The 12,980-nt window shown below is 40.1% G+C and overlaps 1 protein-coding gene across 4 annotated transcripts in view; it reads left to right on the top strand.

Moving 5' to 3' along the window:
* The window catches only part of Itgb6 (integrin subunit beta 6), a 74,504-nt gene that overhangs the window by 45,592 nt on the left and 15,932 nt on the right, over window positions 1-12,980 (top strand). For all 4 annotated transcript variants that reach the window (XR_005737970.2, XM_078017466.1, XM_021730299.3 and 1 more), the window contains 3 exons: window positions 1,761-1,983; window positions 4,340-4,437; window positions 9,024-9,143. Coding sequence is in view for 3 of the 4 variants with exons in the window: in XM_078017466.1 (XP_077873592.1) it covers window positions 1,761-1,983; window positions 4,340-4,437; window positions 9,024-9,143 (441 nt within the window). In the remaining variant the exon portion in view is untranslated. The remainder of the gene's footprint in view (window positions 1-1,760; window positions 1,984-4,339; window positions 4,438-9,023; window positions 9,144-12,980) is intronic.

Below are 12,980 nucleotides of genomic sequence, written 5' to 3'. Positions count from 1 at the left end.
TATGTGGCCAGATCTATAAGGGACTTGCGAGATTAGATGAGACATTTGTCCACAGCTGGTTTCCGCATGCCTCCTCCTTGGAATTGTGTCTGTCACCTTGTTCCTGCTCCCTCAGTCTCTCCTCTGATGGCCTTTTAAATGCCAATGCTCTCTAGAGCTTTTCTCACTCTCCCTGCTCTCCCTAGATGACCTGGTTCACAGTGGCCTCTACCACTGCCTTTCCCTATGGATGCCCAACCCCAAACTTCAGGCTCATATTCAGCCACCTTTAAGGATGTCCTACAGGCCCCTCAAACTCAACAGACCCAGAGCTCTTTTTCCTCTAACGCTTTAGATCCAATTATTCATTCCATAATGAAGCACCTCCATGTGCCAGGTGTTGGGACACAGCAGTGACCATGAGCTGGCTTCCTTTCCAGGTCAATGGAGAGCCACATCACTGGCCAGCTCCCAGCCTGGTCACCTGGGGAGGATGCCGTTCCTCTCTGGTTCTCCTTACACTGCTCCTGGTACCTCCCCACCTTACCCTGAGCACAGCAGCCCTCACTCTTCCCACTGACACTATCATTGTTGTTCAGGCCTCTGTTCATGGAAGTCCTCTCAAATGGTTTTTCTGCCCTGGTTTGAGTCTCTACTGATGGCAGGATATATCTAGACACACATCGATCTGTTCAGGGCTCTACCCTTCTTAAAATTTCATAACCTCCAGGAACAAAGCTCTTACTGGGGTGCTCAGCCATCTCACGTTCTGACTTCTGGCATTTTGTTGACCTTTGCATCCTTCCCTCTATCACATCCTACAAGCAGCATTGGCCCCTGCCATATGAGACTGCTACAGTTGTTAAGCAAGCCACATGATTCTACACTTTAAGCATTTGTCTATCTTTTTCTTTGCCTGAAATGTAGGTAAAACTCTTCTTTCATCTTTTACCTTCTAAACTCAGTCCAGGTATCACTTCCTTTGGAAACTTTCCTAAATTTCCAGTTTAATTGGGAAACTTTTGCCCTGTGTCCATAGACTTATCACACTGTTTTGTATTTAGTAATAGTAGTATTTATTTGCCTGCCTCCTGCACTAAATTATAAATTCAGTGACTTTGTCTTATTTAATTCTCTATCCTCAGGCATAATATAACCTTTGGCACATAGTATATGCTCAAAGTTTGTTATAAAACATTGAACTTGTCCAACTCTCATTCTATGCCCATGGGACAGCTAACTGGTGAATGCAGAAGTAGGAAATTCACACTGTATCTCATCCTACCAAAACCATTGGAAGTAGATTTTGTTCCCTCTGTTTTTTAGGTGAGGCTTTCATGATCAATCAGCTTGATGATGTAGAAGGGTGGGCATTCATTCAAACCTGTCTTGCATCTCCATCTTATGTCATATTTATTAGAGGCAAAAAATCAAAATAACAATTAAGTATATATACATACGTACACATGTGCACCAAGTAGCTGCTATAGGTTTGTCTGGATTCTCTCATTTCATCTGGTTATTAATTCTCTTTGCTATAACATCAGGTAATCAAGTGGATCTTCAGTTAGGAGACCAGATCAATAAGCATATGCAGTTAGCAAAACATATTAATAAAATGTCTACACTTACACACACACATACACTTTTTTTTCTCATTTTGTTCTTCAGTCTTTTTGCTAGTATTTAAAGGCAAAGAGAAAAGATGCCCTTCCCCCCAAGCCTACAGGTGGCTTTGACCTTGACCATGGGCAGCAGAGAACCAAATCCGTGTTTTACAGATAACGGAGACTGTGACTGTGGCGAGTGCGTGTGCAGGACAGGCTGGACTGGCGAATACTGTAACTGCACAACCAGCACGGACTCGTGTGTCTCTGAAGACGGAGTGCTGTGCAGCGGGCGTGGGGACTGCGTTTGCGGCAAGTGTGTTTGCACAAACCCCGGAGCCTCGGGTCCCACCTGTGAACGATGTCCTACCTGCGGTGACCCCTGTAACTCAAAGCGGTAATGTCTCTATTGCTTAGTCCCTTTTGTGGAAAAGGTTCCCTATGATCAAAGTTCTAAAGCCATTTTGTCAACTCGGACCTCAGATTGTCTTTGCCGGGTTTGGTCTCCAGGCATCCATCAAAACCCCACGGGGCCCCTGTGATCCTCAGCCTGGAACAACAGTCAGTCTCTGGCTGGAGGCTTTCTCGGCCCTGATTATCCAGAATCACAAAGTCAACATTTCTGCCTGAGACAGCAGGAGGAAGTGGAGCTGATGTCCCACACTGATAACATCTGATGGCCTCTCAGTTACAAAACCAGCCACACAGAAGGAAAGCCCTGGAGGCATCCTGCTGACACCCACAGGCAGTCAGTACCTTTTCAGGGGAAACAGACAAGCTTCTTTCTTATCTAGAAGTTTATAGCCTGACCTTGTGGGATTCTTCCTATCAGCAGAATCATGGAGGCAAAGAGGCCAAGAAAGAAGAGCTTAGCTTTCCAATTCTGCCTCTTATCCCCATGCTCTTTGGCACCTTTTTGTTATTGTCATGGTAGGTAGCTATTGTGTATTGTATTTTTTAAGACTATAAGAACATTTTCTTATTTTCCAGTAAGAAAACTGTTTCTTTGGTTAGCAACTACCTTCTTCATGGAATTGGGGCAAAATTTGTCAGTCAAGTGAAGCAAGTTTCCTAGAAGGCTGTTCCTTAAGGTGTTTCTTAAGAGGTTCCTTGTCACTACTTCTGATACCCCAAAATGGTGACATTTGCATATCCAAAGAAAATGGAGTGAGAAAATAAATTTTTTACTCATTGATAACTCGCCGTTTAGGTGTCAAAACTTCTCTGTCAGTATCCCTGGAAAACTAAGACAAGTGCCAAAAGCATGGGCGCATGAGCAGAATTATTTGAATAGGATCCAATGTAAAGTGTCCCTTCACGATGTTCCTTTCATTATTTTTCTATTTCATCTCCTCTGTAAACATGGCTCAATCTTAAATCTGACTTGGAAGATATGAAATTCATACTCAAGTAGTTCCAATTTGGGAATCAGAGTGATCTTGATGTTTACATTAGATGAGTCTATTCTTCCATTTATCCGTGTGTGTTCGCTTATCAAATAGATATTAAGTGCCTACTGTATGCCAAGAATGGTGTTAAGCCATGGACATGCAGGAAAGACTGAAACAGTTATAGTTTCTACCTTCACAGGTGCTGACAGTCCAGTGGGCAAGATAGAGGTTTTTAAAGTAATGACGGTGATGTCTGGGTTGCCAGTTTCAGGAGGGGATATAGAAGGTGCTGGCAGCGGGGAGGGGCATCGGTCCAGCTGGTTCAGTCATCAGTGAGATGCACAAAGGAGACTTTAAGGGCTTCCACCATCTCCCCCAGACCCCCACCAAGCCACTCCAAATAAATACATAATCTAGGAAAATGCAATACACTTGCAGAGCAAAAGCGACTTCACAACAAGATTTATAGTCCCACTCCAAATATGTTACCACTCCTAAGTTTTTCTGTAGAGAGTTCTAGTCCCCCCACTACAGGGGAACTCTCTAGACTAATGTTAGGAAGGTTTGGTTGAGGAGATGCAGCTTCAGCTGAGCTTGCCAAGCACATTTACATGTCTGGGGGGAAGGATGCAGCGCTATGTATCCTCACAGTGAGAAGATTTTTGTTTTTTTGGATTACTCCAAGCACCATCTATTTGCAAAATGATTTGCAGCACAAGATTAATTCAGAGTCTAATTTTACTTTGTTCCCTAGACATCTTTAAGGTAGCTTAATTTCCTTATGTCCTTGCAAATACACTTTTCTGTAAATTAATGCAATCTTTTATTAAAAAAACTTGAATTAATGAGGATCCAGGCTTAATCCTAAGCTTTTAAAAATACTCCTATCGACACTTGAATTTATTTAAAAGCATAACAGAAGAGAGAATTATTAAAATAATCACATGTGGCATATATGAAGACCACGAATCATTCTTGGGATTCTGGTTAAGATATAGATTAAATTCAGAACTTTGCCTAGTCTCTAATCATATTTATAAATGTAAGCTTTCCCTGGAAAAAGTAAAATGAAAATATAGCTAAATCAAATATCAATCAGAAGCAATCACTACCGAAAAATGAGTATAGCAGCAATTATCAGGGCTGGCTCAGGGAACATTGATTACTGGGTGGAATTCAGAATAATTCAGCGTCCTCTTGGACATTGCCTAACTATCTTTCCAAAAGTGACAAAAGGCCAGTGTCATTAGAAAGATAGTCTTGTAGCATAATCTACAACCAGAGCATAAAGCAATATTCTAGCTACACATCTATTTCCACCAACATGAACTGATAAACTCTGTTAATTCTGTCTGTCTGCAGGAGCTGCATCGAGTGCCACCTGTCTGCAGATTCCAAGGCCCAAGAAGATTGTGTGGACAAATGCAAACTAGCAGGCGCAACTATCAGTGAGGAAGAAGGTGCTGCTTGTCTTAAATGGCTTTCATTTCCTTTGCATGGTTCTCCAGAGGCAGAAACGCTGTAAATCAAGAGCCTTTCTGGCCTGACCCCATTTGTACCAGGGCATTAGATCACTTCCATTCTTTGGTTAAAAGTCAGTGCATTTTATAAGACTAAAACTCCGTGGCTTGGGATTTAAAATCCCAATTTAAAGTCATGGCTGTTTTATTGGACTTCAGCTCTATCGGCAAGAGTGTCAGCATTTCACCTCTGCTTAACAAATGCCATTGTGGAGAATTCCAGAATGCTATATTTTCCAAACTAGAAAGGAAGAAAATTGAAGAAATGACCAAATGTTAAGCCCCCAAACCATAAATTGTCCTCAATCATCTGATTGCCTTATTTCAAGATAAGATAAAGGCAGCAGTAAAACGGTTTTCCCGATTGTAGCTCCCAGATGCTGGGCAGGTTCTGGTCAATGGCCATTTTTCCTCCTCCTCTCAAAATCGTTCACTTCCCCTCCCCCACACATGGTACACCCTTAATTTCCTTTTGCCCCACCCCCAAAATTCAGAAGTTTCTGTCGTCTATAACTGCTAAGCAAATTGTACTTTTGCTTTCATCTGTTATTTTAAATACAGTTACTTATAATAAGATTCTTCATAATGGCAAATATTTCAATCAATTGCATTTTAGCTAGGAAGGCCATTTTAAAAAATAATTTGTGGACTTTAAAACAAAGAAGATGACTGATTCTGCCTAAAGGGACAATCTAGGAGAATTTGGTTTTGTATCATCACAACCCTGCATTATCATGCTGCTCAGGTAGAATTGCTACTCTGCATGCAATAGCAATGTGACCAAGATCTATCTCAGGTGAAGGGAAATAATCAAGACAATAATTTATGACACTGTAGGATATGTATTTTGAATAGATGGAATTAGAATACTGAAATTAGTCCATTTTCAAAATGGAATAATATAATGACATTTATATTCTTTTGAAAATTACTTGCCTTGTTTCAAAATTGAGAGTTCTGACTGCACAGTTGAATTACCCTATGTGCAGGGATGTGATTAGTGCTCATAAGACCCCTCATCAGTGCTTTTCTGGTGACCAAAGATAAACATGCCAAATAGCAGTAAATGGGACAAGATGGTGTGTACCTTAAACGAATACCAAACTTAAGATACATTAAAGCACTGAGCGAAGCAGCATTTGTGGGCTGTCCACATTAGTAACTAGTACTGAGTCTCAGCATTTCCTTCTAGGTTCATTTCACAGCAAACAGTGGGAATATTTACCAGATGTCTCTTAGAAATGAGCAAAAATTGCAGAAAATGCCTACAAATGACTAGAACTGAATTCACTAGCAACATGGGAAATCAAATGTGCTGAAGGAAAAGGGATAGAGCCTTAGAAACATGTAAATCATGATGGCTTCCACGGGGTCGTTACTATGTTAAGTACACAGTTTTCTGAGTAGATTGTCAAATGCTTGGATTTCAGAGGAAGGCCAGTCTCGAGAGGCATTTAGAATATTTACATTATTCTTTTTGTGTATTTGGCCCAGTTATCTTCAAGAGAGGGGGATTCAGGTATTTCCAACTTGGGGGTTGAAAATAATAATTGGATTATTAATACCATTTAATCTGGATGGACTTGAGAGAAAAAAAGGTATTTGTTAGACTGTAAATTTAAGAGCCACTTTGCCAATGAGCCTTTTTTATAAGCCATGTTTTGAATGAACCAGTTTTGTTATTGCTCACACCTCCTTGAACGGATCACATCATATTTGTTCTTTCACAGGGACTTTTAGCAACCCATCTTTCCCCCACTAGGACATGGAGAATAAAATAAAATAAGCATAACTTTACTAAGTGTGTGAATTGATCCTAAATTGTGCTGTCAGTGACTTGGGCAGGCACATCTAAGAACATGTGATTTAATCTCACTCTTCCTTTTACTGAGTCATGTTAATTTACCCCAATATCCATGTACTCGTAGAGTGTTTCTTGGAACACTAGTTCTGAAAGCATTCAATGGAGAAAAGCACCCATGGTCATATAAATGTTAGAGATGGGAAATTAAATTTTTTCCCTTTTTTTTTGCTAGACTTTTGAGAGTTGTTGTGCACATTAAATTAAATATGTGTGTGAATCACCAGGAGGGACAAAGGGAGGGATTCCTAAACATGTTTGACCACAGAACCACATTTTTTTCCCTTGAGAAACTGTTTCCACTGAGAATTGCTAACTGATTCCAAAGCCGAGGGCTTAAAGCACATGGTTTTCTTGCCTCAGTGGTACAGACAGTTTCCATTTCCACATCCTTCCTGGACCTTCTAGCCCCAACCTCATTATTCCCATTCTCACATTTCTTCCTTCTCTGAGAGTGATTTCATGGGCCACCAGGAGATCACATTTTCACTCTATTATTCTAGAGCAGCGATGTGGGCACTCACAAAGGAGAATAAAAAAGAAAGGGCCATTTTTTATGAACAACAAAAGAAAACTTTAACAGCTAATTATGCAAATCTTTCATTGCACATTTGATAATGCTTTCTCAATACCCAAACACTACAAATAAGGCTACATCTAGAGCCATAACAGGAAAAGGAGTGGTGAAGTAATTAAAGCAAGATGGGAGTCGTGACTCAAAGGTCATACTGGCAGTTCCATTAAAACTGAAGTAATCCTGGTCAAGGAAAGTAAGCCTCCCTGTGCTTCAGTGCAGCTATTTAAAAGAAAATAAAAAAGCAGGATTAATATTACTGAAATGGGTATGATAAGCCATCCCACACATTTCCTACCTAAGAACAGAATGTTTCATTAAGTGTATTCAAGGGAGCAGGGTTGGCCCGCACTGCCAGGGCACAGAGGGAAGGAAGAAAATATGGCACTAAGAAAAAACACCTTCCTAGAGACTTTAGGAATCCCAGGTGATTGGAGGGATGAGGTAGGCAGCTGTGGGTGAAGACCCTCAAAGTGATCGAAGTATGAATTGCGTATGCAGTGTCATTTGCAATCAAACACATGAAATGACACAGATTTCACTAATCACATGTTGCCCAGAGGTTCCCAAACCTTCTAATCAGAATCATCTCATTAAACTGCTTATTAAACCACACACTCATCAGAATCATCTCATTAAACTGCTTATTAAACCACACACTCAAAGTCCAAGTGCCCATGTGTATACCAGCCCTTCCCATGCAGCCCTGTGCATACCCCCCACCCGGGGGTAAGGTCTCAGAATCCATCTTTTCAAAAACCCCAGGTGATTTAGACAGTCATAAACATTTGGAAATGACCAAGCTAGAATGGTTTGTAATTAGATTTCTTCATATTCCTATGTAAATAAATAATGTTTTCAATGAGTTCAAAAACAGTTTATTCTCTTCAATCTCTTGTCTAAAATCTTAATTATAATGCTAAATGTTTACCAGTCCTGTTTTCATGAATAATACAAGGCACACTTCTCACAGACTTTGCCACGTTCTTATCTTACAAATTACATGGAAAGACAACAAACAATGACCTGTATTTCTATCTTTCCAATAGCTGTAGCACTTTTGTACCCAAATGGGCTATTATTTTTCTTTGTAAGGAGCAGGGAAACACAGGCAGATTCTGTTTCATTAACACCTTGTTGTTTTTAAGCTAATGAGAGAAGTTATAAATGTGTCCAAGATTATTTGGAGTAGTCTCAGTTTTAATATTCTGACCCATTGTGTCAAACACACTAATATCTAACCATATGTCCCAGAAGTTTGGGTTAAGAGCAAATGCTCATTCTACTTCAGGTTTCTGAAAAACAGTGTTTGTAATAGTATCATTGAAAAGTCTCCAATTTAGAAGGTAGGGTAACTACAAGGCATCTTTAGGGGTTGTTGTTGTTGTTTTTGCTTTATTTTTAATTCAGAAAAGGCTGCATCTTGGCAGAGGAGCTGAACCACTAAAATTTGTAATAAACAGATTGAAGATTAGCCTTTTACTTTATTTCCAATTTCTGTTGTGATACAATATACTGTCATTCTGGGTTCCTTTAAATCTCTAGTTTACCTTTATCCTGTTGGACCCTGAGCTACCTAACACAGCAGTCTCTGTTTCCTAATATTAATTTATTTTTACTGTTGTGACAATACTTGGCCAGCAAGCTTGACTACACCATTGTGAGGAAGGCCCCTTTAAAAGTATCAGTATCCATTTGGACTGTGCAGCAATGTAATCTAGACATCCTCCCAGATGCTCTCAGCAAAGAGGAACATATAGCCCCCTCATTACCATAATCAGGGCCATTCTATTCCCAAGACAGCTGTGGGCACCTGCCTTGCAGTTCTTTCACTCCATTGAAATCCTGCCTGTGTCAGTTTGATAGGTACATTTGATGGTCAGTCCTGATTGACCACATCTGGAGCTGTTCTTGTGGAACATGAATTAAAAATGAAAATCTCCCTTGGTGGGAAAAATCCTATGCCTTTTCAGTTTTCATTCTGCAATATTGAAAATCCTTATTTGCATATTAAAACTCAATACTATTTTGCTTTATAAATAATCTCTTTGGAATCTAATTTAACCTAATGAATGACTTCTTTATCTGCAGATTTCTCAAAGGATAGTTCTGTTTCCTGCTCTCTGCAAGGAGAAAATGAATGTCTTATTACATTCCTAATAACTACAGATAACGAGGGGAAAACCATCATTCACAGCATCAACGAAAAAGGTGAGTGGCTTGCACCCCATTGTCAATGGTAAGTGATATTCTACACGGGGGAAATGTTCAGAAGGTCACTTTAGGCAGTTTGCCAGGAAAAACATTCAATTTTAGATGAAGTGTCTCTACTTTCCCAAAGAATGAGAGATACCTATTAAAAGGTTTGTTGTGTTCCAGTATCTTTTATGAAAACCACATAACACAACGACTTGTATTTACACCAATCATCATCTCCCTGAAAGCTGACTGCTGAACAGTAGAAAGATAAACTGATGAAATGAAATATAAGCAAAAGGTCTATCTTTTGGAAAAGCTAACAGGGAGGAATCTATCGGATTTTAAATGGATTGAATCAGACCGTGTTTCAAATCCTGCTACCATTTAATAGTTGCTCAATATTCTGAAAGATACTTGCCCCAGTCTCTATTTCCTCATCTGTAAAATAATAGTACTTTCTTCTAAGAGCCAAGTCGAGGATTGAATGTAAAACATGTGGCAATATCTAACTTACAGCGATGAGTCACTGAATGATAATGCGGAATCAACAAGGACAAGAAGCAGCAAATAAGGAAAGAAGTGACCCATAAAGGGTGCCAAAGAGTCCATTGCTTCTGTGGAATTTCATCCACATCATCTCATGGAGTCAGTTTGGGACTTGGGGAACACTTGAAAATTCCACATTTAGCAAAGGGAAGAGCCAAGCTTATATTAGTTAGAGAAGGAAGCAGTGGAGAAGGTACTGTTCCCAAAGTTTCATTTGTACTAGACTCCACCTGCAGGCTTGTTTAAAAAAAAAAAAAAAAAAGGCTATATCAGCAGGCTCCATGTGTGTGGCTCAGGATGCTGTATTTTTACAACATGACCCTAACACAGCTGGTCCTGAGCTGTCTCTGTGAGCAGCTGCCCTAACCACCCTGGCTGCATTGTCAGATCCTCACAGGTGCCTCATTTTCTTTCTTCAATTAATAATGTGTCCCTCCCTAAATCTTTCCAGCACAAATGACAGCTGCATTAAATCAGACCTCATCAGAATTTGTCCACAACCTCTTCTTCCCCACAAAAAATCCCAGAGCCTGAGTTCTGGTCCAGGTCTCAGCAGCAGACCAGGCAATGAGACAGAGGTTCGTTTGCTGTCTGTGCTTGCTCTTCAATGTGCTGACAGAACTTAATTTAGTCCTGAATGTGAAACCAAGGTCAAATTGGTATCACCTAAGAGCATAATAACCAAAACAATACAATCATAACCAGAAAGCAAGTTCAACACATCATAATTCGATCAAGAAAACATGATCAGAAAAATACTGCATTGCTGTGCTGAGGGGAAGGGAGAGAGAGAAGTCATCACCATTCGAGAGGATGAGTGTGAACTTTATTTTGAAGCTCAGGTAGGCAGAATGCTCCTGGAGACTTGCTCTTGAAAAATCTGGTGTAAATCACCTTCCTTGAAATGCATACACAACATGCAGCTTGCATTGTTCAGTTAAGGAAACTTAAGGTGAATCCTGCTGAACAAGGATGAATTACTTTCTAATACAAAAACCCTGCCTCCTCATTATCTATTTCATAAAGTCAAATTCTCCAATTACACCCCTAACCTTCTATTTGTGACTGTGACAGTGGCTTTAGCAGTTATCTTGAAATCAAAGCCATCCTGTGTGATATAAATTCTATTGGACACACACACATCCCAAAAAATAAATTTCCAGAACAGGCCCTGACCCTGTTTTTAATTCAAAGGTTTTGTATCTTACTGGTTTGATGTGTTGTGCGTGTGTGTGTGTGTGTGTGTGTGTGTGTGAGAGAGAGAGAGAGAGAGAGAGAGAGAGAGAGAGAGAGAGAGAGAGAGAGAGAGAGAGAGAGAAACATGCCTTCGGCTGATAAATGCTTCCTCATTACAAAACTGTCGGCTATTCTTTTATTCTTCCACACAATATGAGTGGCACATCAACATGCCATCCTTCAGAGCCCACACAGACGCCCTGATGCATTTTATTATAGTATTGTATTTATCTCTGTGCTTTTGTAGTGGGGAAAGTGAAGGGGAAAAATTACCTCCCCGAGGCGTCACTGATGGCTCTAATGATGCCTCTTCCTTCACACATGCCCTATTTCCTGGGTAGGCCTAGTGCTTACAGACGCCCTGAGGGCAGAGCCCACCCCGGAAATCAGAAGTCCCTCCCCTCCCACAGCTTTCAGACCTGGAAATCTGGAAGGACAATTGGAAGTCTGGATAGAAAAAGAGATAAAATGACACCTAGGAAGGGGAAGGGAGATTAATGCTTCCCACATCCTCCAAGCAAATGGGAAAAAGGAGCCAGTGAAGCCCGACCAGGGCTTTTGTGGACACAGGCAGAACTTCTTCATCCTCTTACCTCTGCAGAAATTTTCAGAGCCTAAAAGCACATCACAGTCAAGGAATGAGAGTGGAAGAGCTTTCCTGGCTAGAAGGTGCCAACTACTGCTGACGTTGAACCTGTAGGTTCCAGCGTGGAGGATCCAGATCCTTGTGGTTTAGAGGAAGAAAAGGGAGAAGACTGCATTTGCTATAACATCAGTACTACTACTAGTAATATAAGAGCAACTCTAGCTTATGGAGCCCTTACCAATACCAAATGCAAGCTGTCATTCCATATATTTTACATGTATAATTCACTTAATATATGTAAACTACATTCACCGTACAAGGCAGGTACTTTTGTTGTATAGGCAAGGAAACTGAGGCATAGAGACATAAATAATTTGCTGCATTTTGCACTAATTAAGCACCAGAGCTGGTTGAGGAGTTCCAACTGTCTGGCTTGGAGCCCGTGCTCTTAACCACTGTGCTATACTGCCTCCCACTGGCTGTATGATCATAACAAACATGTGAATCACAAAACATGTTAGATCAGCATATCCAACCGAATTGTTTTCAGAACCATATATATAATTTAAAAAAATTTCAGTAACCACATGAAACAGTAAAAGACACATGAAATAAATTTTGCTTTTATTCAAACTATCACTTCAACACGAAATCAATATAAAAATTATTAATGAGAAATTTTACACATTTTCAGAGTATGTATTCAAAATCAGTGTTTATTTTACACCAATAGCACAACTTAACTTGGAAAAGCCATATTCTGAGTGCTCAATAGTCACATATGCTAGAGCTACCAGATTAGACCAAGCAGCAGCATTGAACACTCAGCACCCTAGAATTAGGTGCAGCATCGACCTGGACTCTATAGAAAACATCACACAGTGATGGAGGAGATTCTCACTCCCACTCAGAAATCTAACTTCAGTCTGAGTATCAAAAGAAATGTCAGAGAAAGTATAAAAAGTGAAGATCTCTGTTCTGTAATATTTGCTTTGATACTTGAACCAAAATCTTTGAGAAATACACAGTGCCCAGTGGATTTATGTTCTTAAAATAATTATCTCTGCTAAGTCATTCCTCTTCCCACTTTATTCCCTTCTGGGGAGTCCTCCTAATTCACTTTCTGTCTTAGCAAGCTTCATCCTGCTTTGAGAGGCAATGCACAATGCCCCCACTCTAACCCATTTCTTAACCAAACTATAGCAATATGGTTTATATTTTTCATTGACATAAGCCCTTTTGCTTTCTTTTCAGGAACTGAGCTAACCTATTAGAGGCGAGAACAGGGTCTTTAGATCTTTGTTCTCTAGTAGCTATGTCATTAGCAACTTTTGTTATTTCTTCCCTATCTTCTTATATGATTTCTACAAAGAACAAAAGGCCAGGCATGCATCATTAGGCCCCTTTTGATTCAGATCAGTTATAGAGCCCACCTGAAAAGCAGCTTGGAGATATATATATATCCTCTATGTGTATGACTC

This window comes from Ictidomys tridecemlineatus, chromosome 7, assembly GCF_052094955.1.
Source record: "Ictidomys tridecemlineatus isolate mIctTri1 chromosome 7, mIctTri1.hap1, whole genome shotgun sequence".
In the NCBI taxonomy this organism is placed as follows: domain Eukaryota; kingdom Metazoa; phylum Chordata; class Mammalia; order Rodentia; family Sciuridae; genus Ictidomys; species Ictidomys tridecemlineatus.
Note: the sequence above shows the minus strand (reverse complement) of the source record. Positions and strands in the feature narration are given on the sequence as shown.